The 15,396-nt window shown below is 59.0% G+C and overlaps 2 protein-coding genes and 1 long non-coding RNA gene across 5 annotated transcripts; 1 reads left to right on the top strand and 2 right to left on the bottom strand.

The window, feature by feature from the left end:
• LOC115619701 lies at nucleotides 1-1,142 on the top strand. Its single transcript, XR_003995092.1, has 4 exons — nucleotides 1-402; nucleotides 488-562; nucleotides 738-822; nucleotides 993-1,142. It is a non-coding gene; the product is annotated as an uncharacterized LOC115619701 (long non-coding RNA).
• Nucleotides 1,090-10,807, bottom strand: DHX38 (DEAH-box helicase 38). Of its 2 annotated transcripts, none has more exons than XM_030512385.1 (26): nucleotides 10,260-10,807; nucleotides 9,614-9,801; nucleotides 9,352-9,456; nucleotides 8,762-8,927; nucleotides 8,542-8,660; nucleotides 8,332-8,408; nucleotides 7,958-8,113; nucleotides 7,170-7,331; nucleotides 6,979-7,086; nucleotides 6,497-6,609; nucleotides 6,256-6,393; nucleotides 5,818-6,004; nucleotides 5,542-5,727; nucleotides 4,943-5,083; nucleotides 4,654-4,764; nucleotides 4,463-4,579; nucleotides 4,106-4,213; nucleotides 3,875-3,987; nucleotides 3,182-3,390; nucleotides 2,947-3,101; nucleotides 2,714-2,869; nucleotides 2,504-2,638; nucleotides 2,300-2,425; nucleotides 1,800-1,895; nucleotides 1,515-1,636; nucleotides 1,090-1,369 (listed from the first exon to the last, which is right to left on the bottom strand). In XM_030512385.1, the coding sequence occupies exons 1-26, from the start codon at nucleotides 10,583-10,585 to the stop codon at nucleotides 1,285-1,287; spliced, it is 3,705 nt and encodes a 1,234-aa protein (XP_030368245.1). In that variant the 5' UTR covers nucleotides 10,586-10,807; the 3' UTR covers nucleotides 1,090-1,284. The 2 variants fall into 2 exon arrangements, with proteins under 2 accessions (XP_030368245.1, XP_030368246.1); XM_030512386.1 differs by having other exon boundaries at nucleotides 10,266-10,807.
• Nucleotides 10,808-11,706: 899 nt separating this feature from the next.
• On the bottom strand, nucleotides 11,707-13,754 carry LOC115619697 (haptoglobin-like). Of its 2 annotated transcripts, none has more exons than XM_030512399.1 (5): nucleotides 13,628-13,754; nucleotides 13,281-13,342; nucleotides 13,019-13,120; nucleotides 12,692-12,766; nucleotides 11,707-12,517 (listed from the first exon to the last, which is right to left on the bottom strand). In XM_030512399.1, the coding sequence occupies exons 1-5, from the start codon at nucleotides 13,636-13,638 to the stop codon at nucleotides 11,754-11,756; spliced, it is 1,014 nt and encodes a 337-aa protein (XP_030368259.1). In that variant the 5' UTR covers nucleotides 13,639-13,754; the 3' UTR covers nucleotides 11,707-11,753. The 2 variants fall into 2 exon arrangements, with proteins under 2 accessions (XP_030368259.1, XP_030368258.1); XM_030512398.1 differs by having other exon boundaries at nucleotides 13,281-13,468; nucleotides 13,628-13,678.
• Nucleotides 13,755-15,396: the final 1,642 nt, after the last annotated feature.

The raw sequence follows: 15,396 nt of genomic DNA, 5'->3' as shown, positions 1-15,396 counted from the left end.
GAGCACACCACCTTCTCCTTAAACTACCCTTCCTCACTTGGCTGCTAAAAAGAAGCCTCTCAGCATGGAGCTACCATGTTAGAACAGTAGTTCAGGGCAATAGTGCTGAGGTAATGGTGGTGCTCCACAGCAGGTCTCCTGAGGCACCGGCATCTCAACCCTCTGTTCAGCCCCAGAGGCCACTGCTCCAGCACAGCCTGGGTTCTCCAACCGCCTTCAGCCCGAGCTCCTGGAGGCTGGGAAGAGCAGCCAGAGGCTGGTACACACATGGAACTGGGGTCGCTCTTTCCAGGTGAAAACCCTGCGCTCTGCCCGTGCTCTGGCATGTTCCAACAGCGGCAGGCTGCACAAGGAAACGGAGCTGGTGCTGGTCAACATCAGCCAGTGTGTGAAGGAGCCAACGTGAGTGAGAAGTCTTACCAGAATAGCGGGGCAGGGGGCTGCCGCCTTCTCACACGGAGTCGCTCAGCTCACACCTTGTTTTCAGGCAGTCAAATGAGAAACTAGGGCACAAGATCCAGTGGGAAATCAAGAAGACTGCACTGCTGCCAGGAGAAAAGGAGTAAGCGCTGAACATGGGAGCGGGGCTGAGCTCTCCCAAACAGCAGTTACTGCTGCTGGCAGGGGTGTATGCGACAGATGGACAACTGCTGGACTAGCAAAGCTCCTGAAAGGCCAGCAGATCAGGGTTGTCTCTGCATCATTGCATCCCCTCATCTCCTCTGCCTTTCCCCCAGGCATGTTCAAGACCCACTGCAGGAGGAAGACACATACCTCATGGTTGGAACACATGAGCAACACCACAAGTCTGAGCAGCTGAAGGTGAGAATTCCTGGCACAGTCTGGCTTGAAACAGGATTGGGCCTGTGGGCTTCTGTGTAGAAGGGCAGCTGAGCACAGGTTGTGGGAGAACTGCCTTTGCAGTAGTATGGGCCAGGTTGCCTTTGCCCTCTAGGTCAGTGTAATTCTGTGCCTTGTCCTGTGTCTTACAGGGCAAGAACTTCACATTACCAGCCCCGCACAATTCTGCAGGGCTGTCTCCACCCCACTCTTGCCCAAGGGACAAGAAACAGTGCAAAACAAAGCAAGGATTAGACTGACAACTTTTAAACAAATAAAATCTTTTCTGTTCTGTAGCAAAATCAGTGCCAAGCACCACATCCTTCCTGGGCCACAAGCTGCAGAGCGCCTCACAGAGTACAGTGATCAGAGGAGCTGGGCACACTCCTAAGACTCAGCTTCTCCTGGAAGTCTTTAAGCCTCAAAGCAATGGGCACTGCTGCCTTAGAGGCCAAAGCGTGCTGGGGTGCGTCGTGGTGTCAGGGGCTCGCCCTGCTCCTTCCGCCCAGGGGTGTAGATTTTAGTAGATCTGCCAGAAGAGGACATGGGTGATTAGTGGAACACGTAACCTCTCCCTGCACCACAGCACCTATGGGGAAGTTGGGGTGCTCCATGCAGCTCACTACTCCTGCTCTTCAGCAGGCATCCCGTGGCCAGGCAGGGCCAGCACCTACCTGGCACTTCCCAGGGGGTTGCGGCGCTCCTGTTCCTCCCGGCGGGCACGCAGCTGCTCCTCGGCCAGCGCCATCTCCTCCTCCATGGCAGACACTTCCTCCTTGGCACGGCGGCGGTTCTCCTGGAGCAGGGCAGGGGAGGTCAGGCAGAGGCAGAGCTGGCCAGCATCAGACTCTCTGCAGGCCCACAGGCCTGTTCCCTCCATGTCAAAGCACACACACTGCCGCAGAGCAGGCACGCAGTGGGCCTGCTGTCCGCCAGCTCGTCCCGTACAGGAGACTCACCTGGCGTGACTTGCCAGCATGCTTGATACTGTAGAACATGGGGCCCAGCTCTGCCAGCCACTCTCCATCCACAGCAGTGACACACTGCATGTATTCCTGCAGGGACAGAGGAAAGGCCAAGGTAGCAGAATGGCACTCTTGGGGCCTGGGCACCATTTCCAGTGCCATGGCAGCTCCCTCCCTCCCCCACTTGTTGATGGCACTTCTCATGCTGGGGCTACAGCCCTCCTAGACCATTCCTCCCAGCCCCAGAAGCTGCTATGGGCTGGACTTGGTGAGACCACAAAGAAGTTCAAACATGTCCCACATAGGTCAGGAAAAAGTATTGGGAAAGGAACAAACAGGACTCTGCAGGTGACACAGACATGCCTAATTGGTATAGATGAGAAAGGCTGAGAACTACCCTTCTGACAGATCCTAGTATCATGGCAAAGCCCTCCCACCTCCCTCATCATGAGACCACCCATCAGCCATCTGGCTAGCCCTCAGCTCAGGCTCACCTTGGTGGTCATGACTAATTCATGATACACGATGTAGTCTGGTGTGTAGCCCATGCCAAACAGAGAGCTGGTGGGGTGCAGGTGGCAGGGCATGCCCGTACGGATGTTCACATACTCCCCAATGCCCTGCAAAGAGAAGTGTTGTCAGCCCACCAGCTCCCAGACAGGGCTCCTCAGCCTCAGACCAGCACAAACACCTCTTACCTTCAGCTTTGCAGCTTGATGGAAATACGCAGCACAGATGCACTTCCTGACAACATCCCAGTCAGTACCACAGGATGCCAGGCTCATTCGCTGCTGCACCATGATGTCTTTGAGCTGGGCACGCACCTCCCGCACCTGCAGGGGCATGTGACAGTCAGACCCCTCTCCTGTGTAACGCTCCCACCCACAGCCTCATTGCCACAGCCCCACCTTCCGCATGGCCTTGGCATGGATGAAGTGCTGATTGCACCACAGTGTGGAATAGCTGTTGTTCTTCCACTGCAGGTAAACGTTCAGATAAGTCAAGTGATCACTCTCGGGAACAGCAAATTTCTCCCGCACTTGGTCACTTTCCTCCTCTCGGCCCTGAAGGGTGAGCAAAGAACACAGGTTAGTCAAATGGCAGGGGAAGGCCCCAAACTGCTGTAGGAGCGAACAGGTACCTTAGGCCGATAAAAGATGGCAGGTACAGACAACATGGAGACAATGAGCAAGATCTCAGAGCTGCAACCCATGTCACAGGAGACAATGAGCATTTTGGAGAGTGCAGGATCCAGTGGAAACTCCACCATGAGACGTCCTGTTGAGGTCAGACCACCTGTAGGAACAGGATAGGGATCAGCAGCGGTGCAGGTCCCAGTCCCACAGGCTGACAGCTTGCCCCAGCAGCCAAAATACCGGTGTTATCCAGGGCTCCCAGGATCCACAGCTGGTACATGGAGTTCAGCATGTTGTCCTCAGGGGGCGGATCCATGAAGTGGAACTGCAGCAGGTCCTGCACACCCAGGGACTTGAGCAAAAGCACCACATTGGCAAGGTTGGTGCGCTGGATCTCAGGCACTGTGGTTGTCAGCAGCTCATTCTTGTAGGCACTCTGGGTGTAGAGCCTGGTGAACAGATGTCAAGAGCATGCTCCTCTCATTCAGGCCACTGTGTCCATTACTGACTCACCCACTGCTGCCCACCCTAGCCAGCATGACACCAGGGAGGAACCTCTACCCTGGCCAAAATGTGACCTCCCCAGCGCTTAAAGGTACCTGAGCTGCAGCACAGTGCACACCCCTCACAAGCACAGTAATTTTCTGGGCACAGACCAGCCTCAAAGCAAAGCCTTCAGAAAGCTGTTTGGCTTGGCTGTTATCCTCACAGAATCAAGGGCAGAACAGCCACAAGTGAAGATGGGCAAGGGAAGAAACTGGAGCATGGCCTTCCTCTGCAGAGGCACTGGGTCCAAAAGAAAAGGGCTCAACGCCTGCCTACTGCTCTCATCCCCCCAGAAGTTCAAGATAACAAACAGCTCCAGTGAGAAAAAAGTATCTATAACCTGATGCCAAGCTGCAGATAGGACAGGAACACCATTGACGTGCCTACCTGAAGCAGTGGCCTGGGCCTGTTCGGCCAGCTCGGCCTGCCCTCTGGTTGGCATTGGCTTGACTGATGGGGTAGATCTGCAGTGCATCCATGCCTATACGGGGGTTGAAAACCTGCAGGACATAAGCAGAACAGACTGAAGAAAGAAGAAGGCTGGGTCACTACCACAGAACTCCCTCAACCCAAGCCCAGATATGACAGACATAAAAAGTACAGGAAATCATGGCTTACCTTCAACTTGCAGTAGCCAGAGTCAATCACAAACATGATGCCGTCCACTGTCAGTGAAGTCTCTGCAATGTTAGTGGCAACAATGCACTTCCTGACCCCATCTGGAGCCTGCAAGCATACTGCACGTCAGTCACATCCCTGGGCAAGGGCCTCTGCGCTGCTGAGGGAGCATGCAGAGCGGCAATCCAGAGCCCAGAAGGACAGGGGTGACACTTGAAAAGTTGAGGGGAGGCACATCCTTTCTCTCACCCTCCACATGCAATACAAAAAGCATGCCTGCACCTCTCACTACCTCAGTAGTCTTCATTGTACTAGCTTCCCCTGTCCCCACTCCTACCACAGAGCACACATCAGCACCTTCTGGAAAATCTTGGCCTGCAAGTCCGACGGCAGCTGAGAATAGATAGGCAGAACAGCAAGAGCAGGCGCCTTCTCCAGCTCCTCAAGGTGCTCCACAATTTGCTCTGAGGTCACCTAGACATAAGAGGAGTGTAAACGTAACATTAAAATAACAAGGGGGTAGGATAGTGCCTACACTTCCAGCTCACCTCTATGTCCTCCTGGCCAGGCATGAAGACGAGGATGTCTCCAGGAGCACCAGACAAATGGACCTGCAGGGCTTGTTTCACTGCAGCCTCCACATAATCCTCTTGTGGGGTCTGAAAGGCACAGCCCAGATTTCAGACACCAGTATCTCACCTGCCCCACCATTTGTGCAAGACTGCAACATAGTACAGCTACTCTTTCTCTATCCTTTGACCACCACAGAGTACTGTATACCCAAGAATCAACCCCCTTCTGTCACAACAGAACTTCCCTCTGCAACATTGACCATACCTTGCTGAAAAGAATATCAACAGGGAAGGTGCGCCCAGGAATGTGGAAAATGGGAACGTTCCCAAAGAAGGAGGCAAACTTATCTGCGTCCATGGTGGCCGAGGTGACAACAAGCTTCAGATCTGAGCGTCGGGCCACCACCTAGAAAGAAGATAAAAAGAACAGTAAGGAAGGGGCCCTTGGGCATGACTGCAGGATGCTTCCATTGTTACTGAGACAACAGCACAGGACAGAGCTTCTGCTGTCCTCTAGAGTCACTGGCTGTTAATGCCAGGGAACACGGATGCTGTATGATCCGTGCAGTAACATAAGACTGACCTTGGTCCAGGAAGCCTTAAGCCATCAAAAATCTCTGTACCTAGTGACAGCTAGCTGGCAAGCTTCTGCCAGCACTTCTGGCACTAGGGGAGATTTAACCCCTAGTTAAAACTAGGGGTTAGAACCATGGGCCAGGATGCTGGAGTAGCAAATGCAGAGATGTGGCAGAGCTGCTTCCCTCTCCCAGATCTGGTAGAGAGCGGCTGTCCCTGCCAATACTCTGTGTTACGACCAGCTCGTGTCCCCGGTGCTGCTGTCCTCCTGTCCAGTCTCACACACACCTCCCGAAGCAAGCCAAAGAGCACGTCAGTATTGAGCGAGCGCTCATGTGCCTCATCCATGATGATAGCACTGTAGTTGTCCAGGTCAGCCTCTCGCAGTGACTCACGAAGAAGGATCCCATCTGTCATGTATTTGATCACCGTGTTCTCGGACGTGCAGTCCTCAAAGCGGATGGCATAGCCTACCTGGGAGGGCAGAGATATCAGCAGGTCTCCGAACAGCCCTGGGCACTCACTGTCCTCAGGCCGCAGCCCTGCACCCGCTGCCAGGCTCACCTCTTCCCCTAGCCGCACGCCCATCTCCTCACTGACCCGCTTTGCGACAGACATGGCTGCCACCCTGCGGGGCTGCGTGCAGCCGATCATGCCGTAGTCGGTGTAGCCGTCCTCATGTAGGTACTGCGTCAGCTGCGTCGTCTTCCCGCTCCCCGTCTCCCCCACCACAATCACGATGCTGTTGTCTCTGAAGAAAGGGAAAAAGTATTTCTTCATACAACATCAAGGGCTTTTGCACTCACAGCCCTGGCTGGCCACCCAAGCATCACCCCACTGAGACGGGAGAGCTGCCACCAACCACACAAGGCAGCAGGGTTTGTTTCCTGAGGGTGCAGCTTCCAAACACGCCATGTAGCTGGGAGAATTTCTCACTTGGGTTTCTGAGATGTAGGCCAATGCCCTGGGGATGCTCTCTGACCAGCTCCCTAGCAGCCATACCTGAGGATGGAGAGCAGCTCCTGCTGTACAGCAAAGATGGGCAGATATTGTCTCTGCTCCAGGATTGATTTCTTCTTGGCAAACTCACTGCTGGCTTGAGTTTTTTCTTTCATGTGTTCGGCAAACTTTTGCTCAGTCCTAAGGAAACACAAGAATTCCTGAAACTGTCTCTCCACACACTTTGCTATGCTTACAACCCCCATCACTGGCTGAGCAGGAGTAATTCAAAGCAAGCTCATACTTGTAATCCACTTTGCCATCTTCTGTCACCATCTCATCCTTCTCGTCTTCTTTCTTGATCCCCATAATGTCTCCCAGTTTTGTGCCTGCCAGCTCCCAGTGCTTATGCTGAGCCTGGAAAGACAGAGAGCAGCCTAACAGCCACAGCAAGCACTGACAAATCATTCTTCTCCAATCCTACTCATAACACTAGGAAAGCACATTAGCCCCACAGTTCCCCAGTGCTACAACACAGAACACACACCCCATTCCTATACCAAGTCTCCCTCTTCCAAGCGAGCCAAAGCAGAGCTTTTTAGACGCTAGTCTGGATACAGAGAGTATCCAGACAGGTACGCTGGATACAGAATATCCCGGGTCACAAAAATATGAACTCCTTATCATCACTGCTGCCAAAGCCTATACTCTGCAAAGTCCAAAAAAGGCTGTGAGGCACTACATAATGTGTACAGTGGGGTAATAAGCCAAAAGGTCACAGCATACCCTCTTACGCTCCTTTTGCTCCCTGTGCTTGCGCACCAACTGGCTGCCCTTCCGGGCTATGATGGCCAAATCTGAGGTGGCATCCTTGACAGGGATGACTGGCTCTGGCTAGAGGAAAGAGGTACTGCTTCAGCACAAAGAGCTCACACTTCTGGGGCTCCCTGCCACCAATCTGCAGCCACAGTTTCTACCTGCTTGGTGAAGACAATCCTTCCATCTAGGAAAGGGGGCACCAGGTTGTGCACCAACAAATGCACTTTAGCTGAGTTATCCTCCTCAAAATCGTCATCCACTTCAATCCGTTGAACCACACCACTGGTCAGCATCCGATTCGTCTCCCAGCGCTCGTTATCCTAAGGGAAAGAGCACATTAGAAAGTACATAGAAGCCCCACAAACAGCCCAAGACATCACACCAGACCTCAGAGGTCTGGGCCCCACACTGACAGCAGTATGAAACTGATGCTTCCAGCCTAGGAAGCCTGAAAACAAGCACTTAGGGAAGAATCAGTAACTGGAAGCAGCAGGGTACTGGCCAGATGAAGCACATGCTCAACAGGACTGTCTCCAAGGAAATGCAGAACAGACATTGTCCACAAGGCCCCTGCCATACTCAGAACACACCAGGAAGCCAGGACATAATCCCACTTGTGCTGAGGGCAGGAGCCCCCACCATCACTGGGCCAACAGTAGACAACCCTCACAATGTAACTCACACCCCAGAACAGCAAGAGCGTAGCCCTCCACATTCCTGCTGCCCTTCACATTCCTGCTGCCCTGGACACTGCGAAACACCGCAGTCACTCTGTGCAGCAGGCACAGGGTTGCACTGTCCAGGAGAGCTTAGCAATAGCTTCCCTGTGAGCCTGGGCCAGGACACACACTGTGCTTCCCCACCTGACAGCAGGGGCTCAGCTTTGCAGCCAACAACCCAATCTCTGGAGGGGCAGCAAACCCCACATGTTCAAAGCAGCCCTTACCTCGTTGATTTGCCGCCGCTGCGCCGAGATGCGCTTTTGCCTCTGCTTGTGCAAGTGCTGCTCCCGCTTCTTCACGTACTCCTCGGAGGAGTAGGCCAAGGGGTTGTGAAACTCGTCGTAGCCCTCATCCATCATGTACCAGTCCCGGTCAGCTTGCTGGGAAGGGAGAAGAGCGGCCTTGAGCTCCGCCGGCCCCGGCAGCACCCCGGCCCGGGCCAGGCGCTGCCGCCGCTCCCGATGTGACCGCGGGGGGGAGCCCGCCCACCACTCCCGTCGCCCGCCCACCACTCCCGTCGCCCGCCCACCACTCCCGTCGCCCGCCCACCACTCCCGTCGCCCGCCCGGCTGCCTCCCCGCTCGCCCGCGGCTCTCACCCGCTGGTCATCCTCCCACTGCTGCCGCTCCTCCTCCGACTCGAAGGCGATGCCCTCCTCCCCGTCTGTGCGCCGGCCTGGAAGGGCGAGCGGGTCAGTGCGGCGCCAGCCCGGGCGCGCCAGGGGGAACCCTACAGCACCTAACCTGGTGCTGCGCAGGGAAAGGGGATTCCGATGGGGTTCCCAGGCAGCTCAGCCCAGGCTCCTCACCTCTCCCTCTGGACAGCCGTGGCGTGGCCCCGAGGTGTCTCCGGTCATCAGCCCACTCGTTGTATTTGTACGATGGGGTGGGCAACGGTGTCTTTTCTGAGTACCTGCTCCTCACAGACCTGGAAAACAGCACAAGGGAGGAATTGGTGTCCACAGCCAAGCACAACTCACACACACCTCCTCCTTCTGCAACTAACAGCCCAGCCCCAGGCACTGATACCTGTCCCGGTCTCTCCGGTCCATGTCCCGCTGCGATGATGGCCGGTGGCTGCGCTCCGAGTCTCGAGAGGAAGGCGTGGGCGAGGGAGATTCCCACTGTGAGCGGCGGGCACTGCTGGAGCCACTGTCGTCTTCCTCCCAGCCAGAGCGAGATGGCGTGGCTGCGTCTAGCAGAGAAGAGGGGGTTTAGCACCTGATGTTCAAACAGTGACCCCCCAGTGACCAGGAGCCACTGTACACCTTCTAGCAAAGAGCACGGAGAGAGGGTACCCATCTGTCCCCATCTAAGAGAAGGGGCTGGCATAGCATTCCAAGGAAAATTGCCAAGCGACCACATTTCTACCACACAGACCCAGAACAGACCCCACTGCGCAGAAATCAGCCAGATGTTCACACACATGGCTGGCAGATTGCTCCTGGGCCCAGGTCGGGCTAGGAGTTTCAGGTTTGCCCTAAACACAAAAGTTAAAGAATATAGGTTTTTCGACCCACACTTGTCCTGACAAAACCAGCAGCAAACATTAACAACAAAAAGAACAAACCCCTTCCTCTCTGGTCTCACACGAGAGCTCTGCTGGGTCCCACTCCTACCTTTGGGCCGATGCCTGGGACTCTCCGGTTCGCTCCTCCTGCTGCTGCGCTCCGATGAGCCATCCCTCTCTGACCTGCTGCTGTGACGACTTCTGTCCCGCTCCTCTACAAAAGGAAAGTGAGATCAGGGGCTAAGTGCACAAACAGGCTTCCCAGGTCTGCTGCAGAAACCACCGTGAACATTAGCTAAGGACTGCAAACACGCTGAGGGGTGAGCCCAAGCCCTAAGCAGGAAGACGCACAAAGGTCTCTAAGCAGTTACCACGGTCCCGTTTGCGATCGTGGTCCCGGTCCCTACTGCGTTCCTTCTTCCGCTCCTTCTCCTCCTTGGAGGAGGCAAAGACACCATGTTCCCGACGCTCTCTTTCACGCTGCCGGCTGCGTTCCCAGAACTCCTCATTGACACCGCCCGTGTAGGAAGGTGATTCCACATGGATAGAACGGTAATGCCTGGAAAGGCAGAACAGAGAGAAGAAAAGCTGAAGAGTGCTGAAGAATAGTTGGCCTTTAACTTGGCTCACACAACTCTACTTCTAACCTCTGCTACAGCAGAGGCTTACAGCTAAAAGTGCTCTCTCCATCCGTTGCTAACAGCCCACCAGGTCTCTGATGCTCTCATGGGCACTTCTGAACAGGCCTCTGCCTCCAGGCACCAGGGAGTCTCACAACCGGGATGGCTGGTGACTGCAGGCCTGACAGCACCTGCCCGTAGCGCCCCGGCAGGGCAGCAGCCCAGCTTTGCCCAGAGCTCCTCACATGCACAGAGCCGCCGCGGGCCCCGCCGCGGTGATCCCCCGCCCCGCCTCTCACCGGCGCAGCCCCGCAGACGCCGCTCGCGCTCGTTCCCCGGCGGGACCCGGCAGCCGCAGGGCACTCGGTGCCGCCGAGCACCCGCACCGCAGACCCACCTGTCCCTGTGAGCGCCGCGGCTGCTCCGAGCGCTCTCGTCGCCGTCCTCCCCGGCGCTGCCCGCCCCGCCGCGGCTCTCTTCGCACTCCCTGTAGGAGGAGGCCCGGGGCCGCTTCCCGCTCGCCGCCTCCTCCCCGCGCTCCCGCCGCTTCTGGGCCGCCAGCACGTCCAGGCCCAGCAAGGAGGCCCGCGGAGCCGGCGCCTTGAAGACGTGCTGCTCGGCGGCGGCGCTGCGCTGCCGCAGCACCAGCCCGCCCGCCTCGCCGCCCGGGCTCGACCCCGCCAGGCGGTGCAGCGACTCCTCGCTCGCCTCGGCCATCGCCATCGCCGCCGAGCGCTACCGCGGGGCGGGCGGGAGCCGGCGCGGGGAAGCACCGGAGCGCAGCCCCGGCCCCGCTTGCGGTTGCCTCAGCGACCGTAAACCAGCTCCGCGAGCGCCGCCATGGCCGCCCCACAGTGCTCCGCGAGAAGCGCCGCTCTAGCCACTTGCACCATAGAGACAGCGGACGGAGCCTATAGGAGCGGTAAACACCATAGAGCGCAGAGCCGCTAGACAAGACCTGCTACCTGTCCCTCGGCGGACTTCCGGCGGGGAGGGGGGGGGTGTGGTGTGGAAATTGTTTGGGGTCACGTGGCCACGAGGGAACTTCCGGGTGTGGCGGGCGCGGCCGGAAGCGAGGGGCGCGCGGGCACCGCTGCCCCGTGCGCGAGCGCGGCCGGCACCTCCCCCCGCGGGAGGGGCTGTTCCAGGCGGCACCTCCCCCCCCGGCCAGCCCGAGCCCGCTGCTCGTGTCCGTCCCTTGGGAGCAGAGACCAGCCCCCTCCTGGCTCCATCCTCCTGTCAGGCAGTTGCAGAGAGCAACAAGGTACCCCCTGAGCCTTCTCTTCTCCAGACTAAACCCCCCCAGGTCCCTCAGCCGTTCCTCATCACACTTGTGCTCCAGGCCCTGCTCCAGCTCCGGTGCCCTTCTCTGGCCCCGCTCCAGCACCTCAATGTCTCTCTTGTAGTGAGGGGCCCAGCACTGACACAGGATTCGAGGTGCAGCCTCACCAGTGCCCAGTGCAGGGGAACAGTCACTGCCCTGGCCCTGCTGCCACACTGGTGCTGGTACAGGCCAGGATGCTGGTGGCTTCCTGGCTGCCTGGGCACAAGCTGCTCATGTTCAGCTCCATCAGTCAGCACCCCCAGGTCCTTTCCACTCTGCCCCAACCACCCACAGACCTCCCCAGGTCTCGATTGGGGTTCATCCCACATGGGATGGGGGGAAGGAACCCCACAGACACCCCACACCCAGGGGGAAGGGGAGAACCCCACAGAGCCCAAGGCAGCCCCTTCAGACAAGGGCCCCCCCAGGCACCCCCGCAGGGGAGCCCTGCACAGACCCCGCAGGCACCGCCCCACTGAGGGGCACGCACATGCTGTGCACAGACGCACACACACAGAGCTCACTTGCGGCAGCTGCGGGGCAGCTTTATTCCCCCATAGCCCTGCCTCAGCCGGCCGCCACCGTGTCCTTGATCCAGGCCACGACGTGCTGCACATCCACGTACACACCGTACTTGGAGGCCGTGCAGGTCTTGTCATAGCTGAGGATGCCAGCTGCATACCACGTGTCGTCATCGGGGTCCTGCACAGCGAAGGCGCCGCCGGCATCTCCATAGCACGTGTCCTCCCGCAGCTCGCTCATGCCCACACAGAAGGTGTCATTGCTGAGGATGGGCTGCACCCAGGAGGACGCGTTCCGCCCCTCATAGTACTGCTGGCACTTCTCGCCCTCCGCCACCGGCAGCATCACATACTTCAGCATGCTGGGAAAGGCAAAGGTGGCACCGCGGCCCCAGCCCGAGACATAACCCACCCGCCCCGGCTGCACATAGTTCTTCTGGGGCAGGCAGATGGGCATTATCTCCTCTCCGAGGAACACCTTTTCCTTGAGCTTCAGCAGGGCCAGATCCACAGCCTTCGGGTAGCCAGGGTGCAGCACCACGTGCTCAATGGCCAGGGCAGGCTGCTCCCGGCCACCCAGGAAGAGCTGCAGCGTAGGAGCAATCTCCTCCGGCTTGGCGCTGTCGCTGTGGTTCAGGTACACATTCCTGCCCGTGGTCAGCAGCCACTGGTCACTGATGAGTGTGGCCCCCACGGTGAGGTTGTGGCGCGTCACCAGCCGGCCCTGCCAGGGGAAGCTGCCCTTCCCGGCCAGCAGGCCCCCGATGATGCGCTGCATCTGCCTCGGGGGGTTCTTTGGCTTCCCGCACACTGCATGGGGCAGAGCAGGGTCGTGGTGAGCCCCTGAGGCTGGCAGGTGCCGGCAGCAACCCCAGAGAGCAGCACTGAGCATGTGAGCAGCCCCTGCAGCCCCTCAGCTGTGCAGGCAGACACTGTCAGCCCCCCGCCCCCTGCTCCTTGCAGCCCCTGCAGCTCTGCTCTCACCTGGCTCGCAGACAGGCGTCTCCTTGCCAGCTCCAAGGCTCACCCATGCATGATTCTCGTCACACTTGTATGTCCCTTTGGAGGGAAACCAGAGTCAGCACCTCTGCCCTGCACAGGGGAAAGCTCCACAGCCAGGGAGGCACAAAGGTACTTGTACTCCCCCGAGCTTGGCTGAGTAGGGGAGCTACTTGTACCCCAAGGAAGCCGGGGGGGTGGAACAGGACAGGACTGCATTATCCAGCACTGGGACAGGGGCAGCTCCATGCAGCCCCTGTAGCAGGGGACAAGCCCCATCCCTGGGTGCTGTGCCCAGGCCCTGTGCCTCACCATCACCAGCGCCGCGCAGTTGGTAGTACGGGTCACAGTGGTACTTGACAAGGTGCTCCACGTGCCCATGCTCAATCTCCGCAGGCTTTGCACAGCTCCACTCTGCAGGAAGAGAAGGCTCAGCTGGCCCAGAGGAACAATCCAGGACAGAGCCCCCACCTCCAACAGGTCCCCCCCAGTCCCATCTCCCTGCCCCACACCTGCCCCGCTGCCCCTGGCTCTGTCTGTGCCCCAGTGCTCCCACCCGTGCTGTGTAAGGTACCGGAGGCAGCTGCAGTCTCCAGCACAGCCCAGGCCAGGCCGACAACCAGCAGCACTGCAGATCTGCAGGGAAGAAGGGACACACTCAGCAGAGGACCCCTACCCCTGCTCCCAGCCTGGGCTCCACCACGACCAGTGCCCTGGCCAGGCTCATGCCCTGTCCCAGGGGCTCTGGGCACCAGAAACGGGCTGGAGAAGTTGCCTGGGTCAGATCTGGTCCTGCTGCTGTGGAGGACGAGGCTGCAGTGCTGGGACCTGGAGCACCTCCAGCCCCACACGGGTCCTGCCACAGCCCACAGCAGGGCCAGGTCCTCAGGACAAGCTGGACGGTCGCAGCACATCGCTCACCCCATGCTCATAGCTCCCTCTCCTCACAGCAGCCTCCTCCTGCAGGCCAGTGTTGTGCCGGGCTCCCTCCTCATGCCTTTTATTGCCACCTCCCTTGCCCTGGGGCAGCCCCTGCTCCGGACCTCCTGACCCTGCTGCCTGCAGCCAGCACCTTTCCCAGCAGGAAGAGCACAAACAGCCCCGGCTGGCTCGCGGCCGGCCTGGAGCAGGTCCCGGAGCCGGCCAGGCCCGAGAGCAGCGCCGTGCCAAGACGTTCCGGGATCCTGCAGCTACAAACACGCAGGAGCGATCTGGCTGCAGCCCCGGTGCCCCGGCACCATGACACCGGCTGAGGCCCGCAGGAAGCAGAGCCAGCCCTGCAGACCTGCCCCACGCCACCGCCTCGAGCAGGCGCTGCAGGGCACCGGCACCCACCCAGGGCTGGCAGGTGAAGGGCACAGGGCCCGAGTCCCGTCCATCCTGTGCCTGGCTCTGCCCAAGCAACCTACACCCTCCCAGACACTCCTCACATAGGGGGCACCCTGCCACTCCTCACATCGGGGGTACCCTGCACCCTGCCACCCCTCACATAGGGGTACACTCTGCACCCTGCCGCCCCGCAGTGCCGTGGGCAGCCCCAGCCCGGCCGGCCGAGGGTACAAAATGTCTGTGCTGCTGCAGGGCCCAAGGCACCGCGGCCGAGCCAACCTCTTCCCGCAGGCACCCGCCCCTTCCCGCGCACCGGCGGCCGCGGCCCCTCGGGGCAGTGGTTTGGCCGCAGGGGCCGGGGCCCGGCCCAGCCTTACAGGAACCGGGGCAGCGGCCGCTGGCCAGAGCCCAGCTGGAAGCAGCCGCAGCAGCGCAGGGCAGCGTGCACTGGCCGGCTCCCGGGAGCGGGGTCTGCTCCAGCAGCACAGCCGAGGGCAGTGTGCGGGGGACACCCACCCCCCTCTCACCACTGAAGCTGGGCCTGCCGGGGTCTCGCCAGCACCCTCCTGACCTCCAGTGCTCCAGGCTCAGGAGGGACATCTGCCTGGTCCCACACACTTCAGCAGAGGCCTTCCCACTCTGTGCAAGCTTCCTCCCCTCTTACGGGGTGCCTGTGCCCCAAACCGTGCAGGGCTGGACAGCTCTGGCCCAGCACCGGTCACACCCATGCAACCACACTTGAAACACAGAAGGCTGGAGTCCAGCACAGGATGCGTAAGGGCTCTGATCCATGAACCACACCAGCACTCAGGAAGGTGCTGTGGCATTTGGTAGCAGGCTTAGAGCAGGAATATGCAGAACATCTAGGAGACAGAGGCAGAGGGCTGCAGAGGCGCGAGCAAGGGGGAGACAGCCCTGATGTGAGCTGCGGGCCATGGAGTGACAGGTCAGCACTCCTGCTCCTCCTGTAAACAAGCCTGGTGTCGCAATCCTGCTCTGCAGGGTGGGCTGTGGGGCTGCAGAGGGAACGCTGTGTCCAGGTCAAGCTGTGTTGCTCAAGAAAAGCCGGAGATGACCACAGGGAGTCCAGGGTAAAGCCACAGTCAACACCGGAGGCTCCAAAGGCAAAGCTGACTCCAGAGGCATGAGTAAACAGGGCCTTTTCATAACAACCTACCAGGGCATAACCACAACTCTCTCCAAACACCTACATACTGTCAGCAAAGGGAAGAAACAGTGGCCAGTACCTCTCAGAGCCCTGCCTCAGGCAAAGGTCCTTGTGAAGGAAGCCCTGTGTGGATCCATCCCAGAGCTGGGCTACCCCATGGCATCTACCATGGGAAACAACAGAGCAGCTTCTG

This window comes from Strigops habroptila, chromosome Z (assembly GCF_004027225.2).
Source record: "Strigops habroptila isolate Jane chromosome Z, bStrHab1.2.pri, whole genome shotgun sequence".
Taxonomy (NCBI): domain Eukaryota; kingdom Metazoa; phylum Chordata; class Aves; order Psittaciformes; family Psittacidae; genus Strigops; species Strigops habroptila.
Note: the sequence above shows the minus strand (reverse complement) of the source record. Positions and strands in the feature narration are given on the sequence as shown.

Excerpts from the sequence above, each read along its gene's own strand:
- DHX38 (XM_030512385.1), bottom strand. The coding sequence starts at position 10,585 with ATGGCGATGGCCGAGGCGAGCGAGGAGTCGCTGCACCGCCTGGCGGGG. Across the intron at positions 8,928-9,351 it reads TCCCAGGCATCGGCCCAAAG|ACGCAGCCACGCCATCTCGC; the intron begins GTAGGAGTGGGA and ends CTTCTCTGCTAG. Across the intron at positions 6,610-6,978 it reads AGCAAAAGGAGCGTAAGAGG|GCTCAGCATAAGCACTGGGA; the intron begins GTATGCTGTGAC and ends CTGTCTTTCCAG.
- LOC115619697 (XM_030512398.1), bottom strand. Across the intron at positions 13,121-13,280 it reads GGAGACTGCAGCTGCCTCCG|AGTGGAGCTGTGCAAAGCCT; the intron begins GTACCTTACACA and ends CTCTTCCTGCAG. Across the intron at positions 12,767-13,018 it reads ACTGCGCGGCGCTGGTGATG|GGACATACAAGTGTGACGAG; the intron begins GTGAGGCACAGG and ends TTCCCTCCAAAG.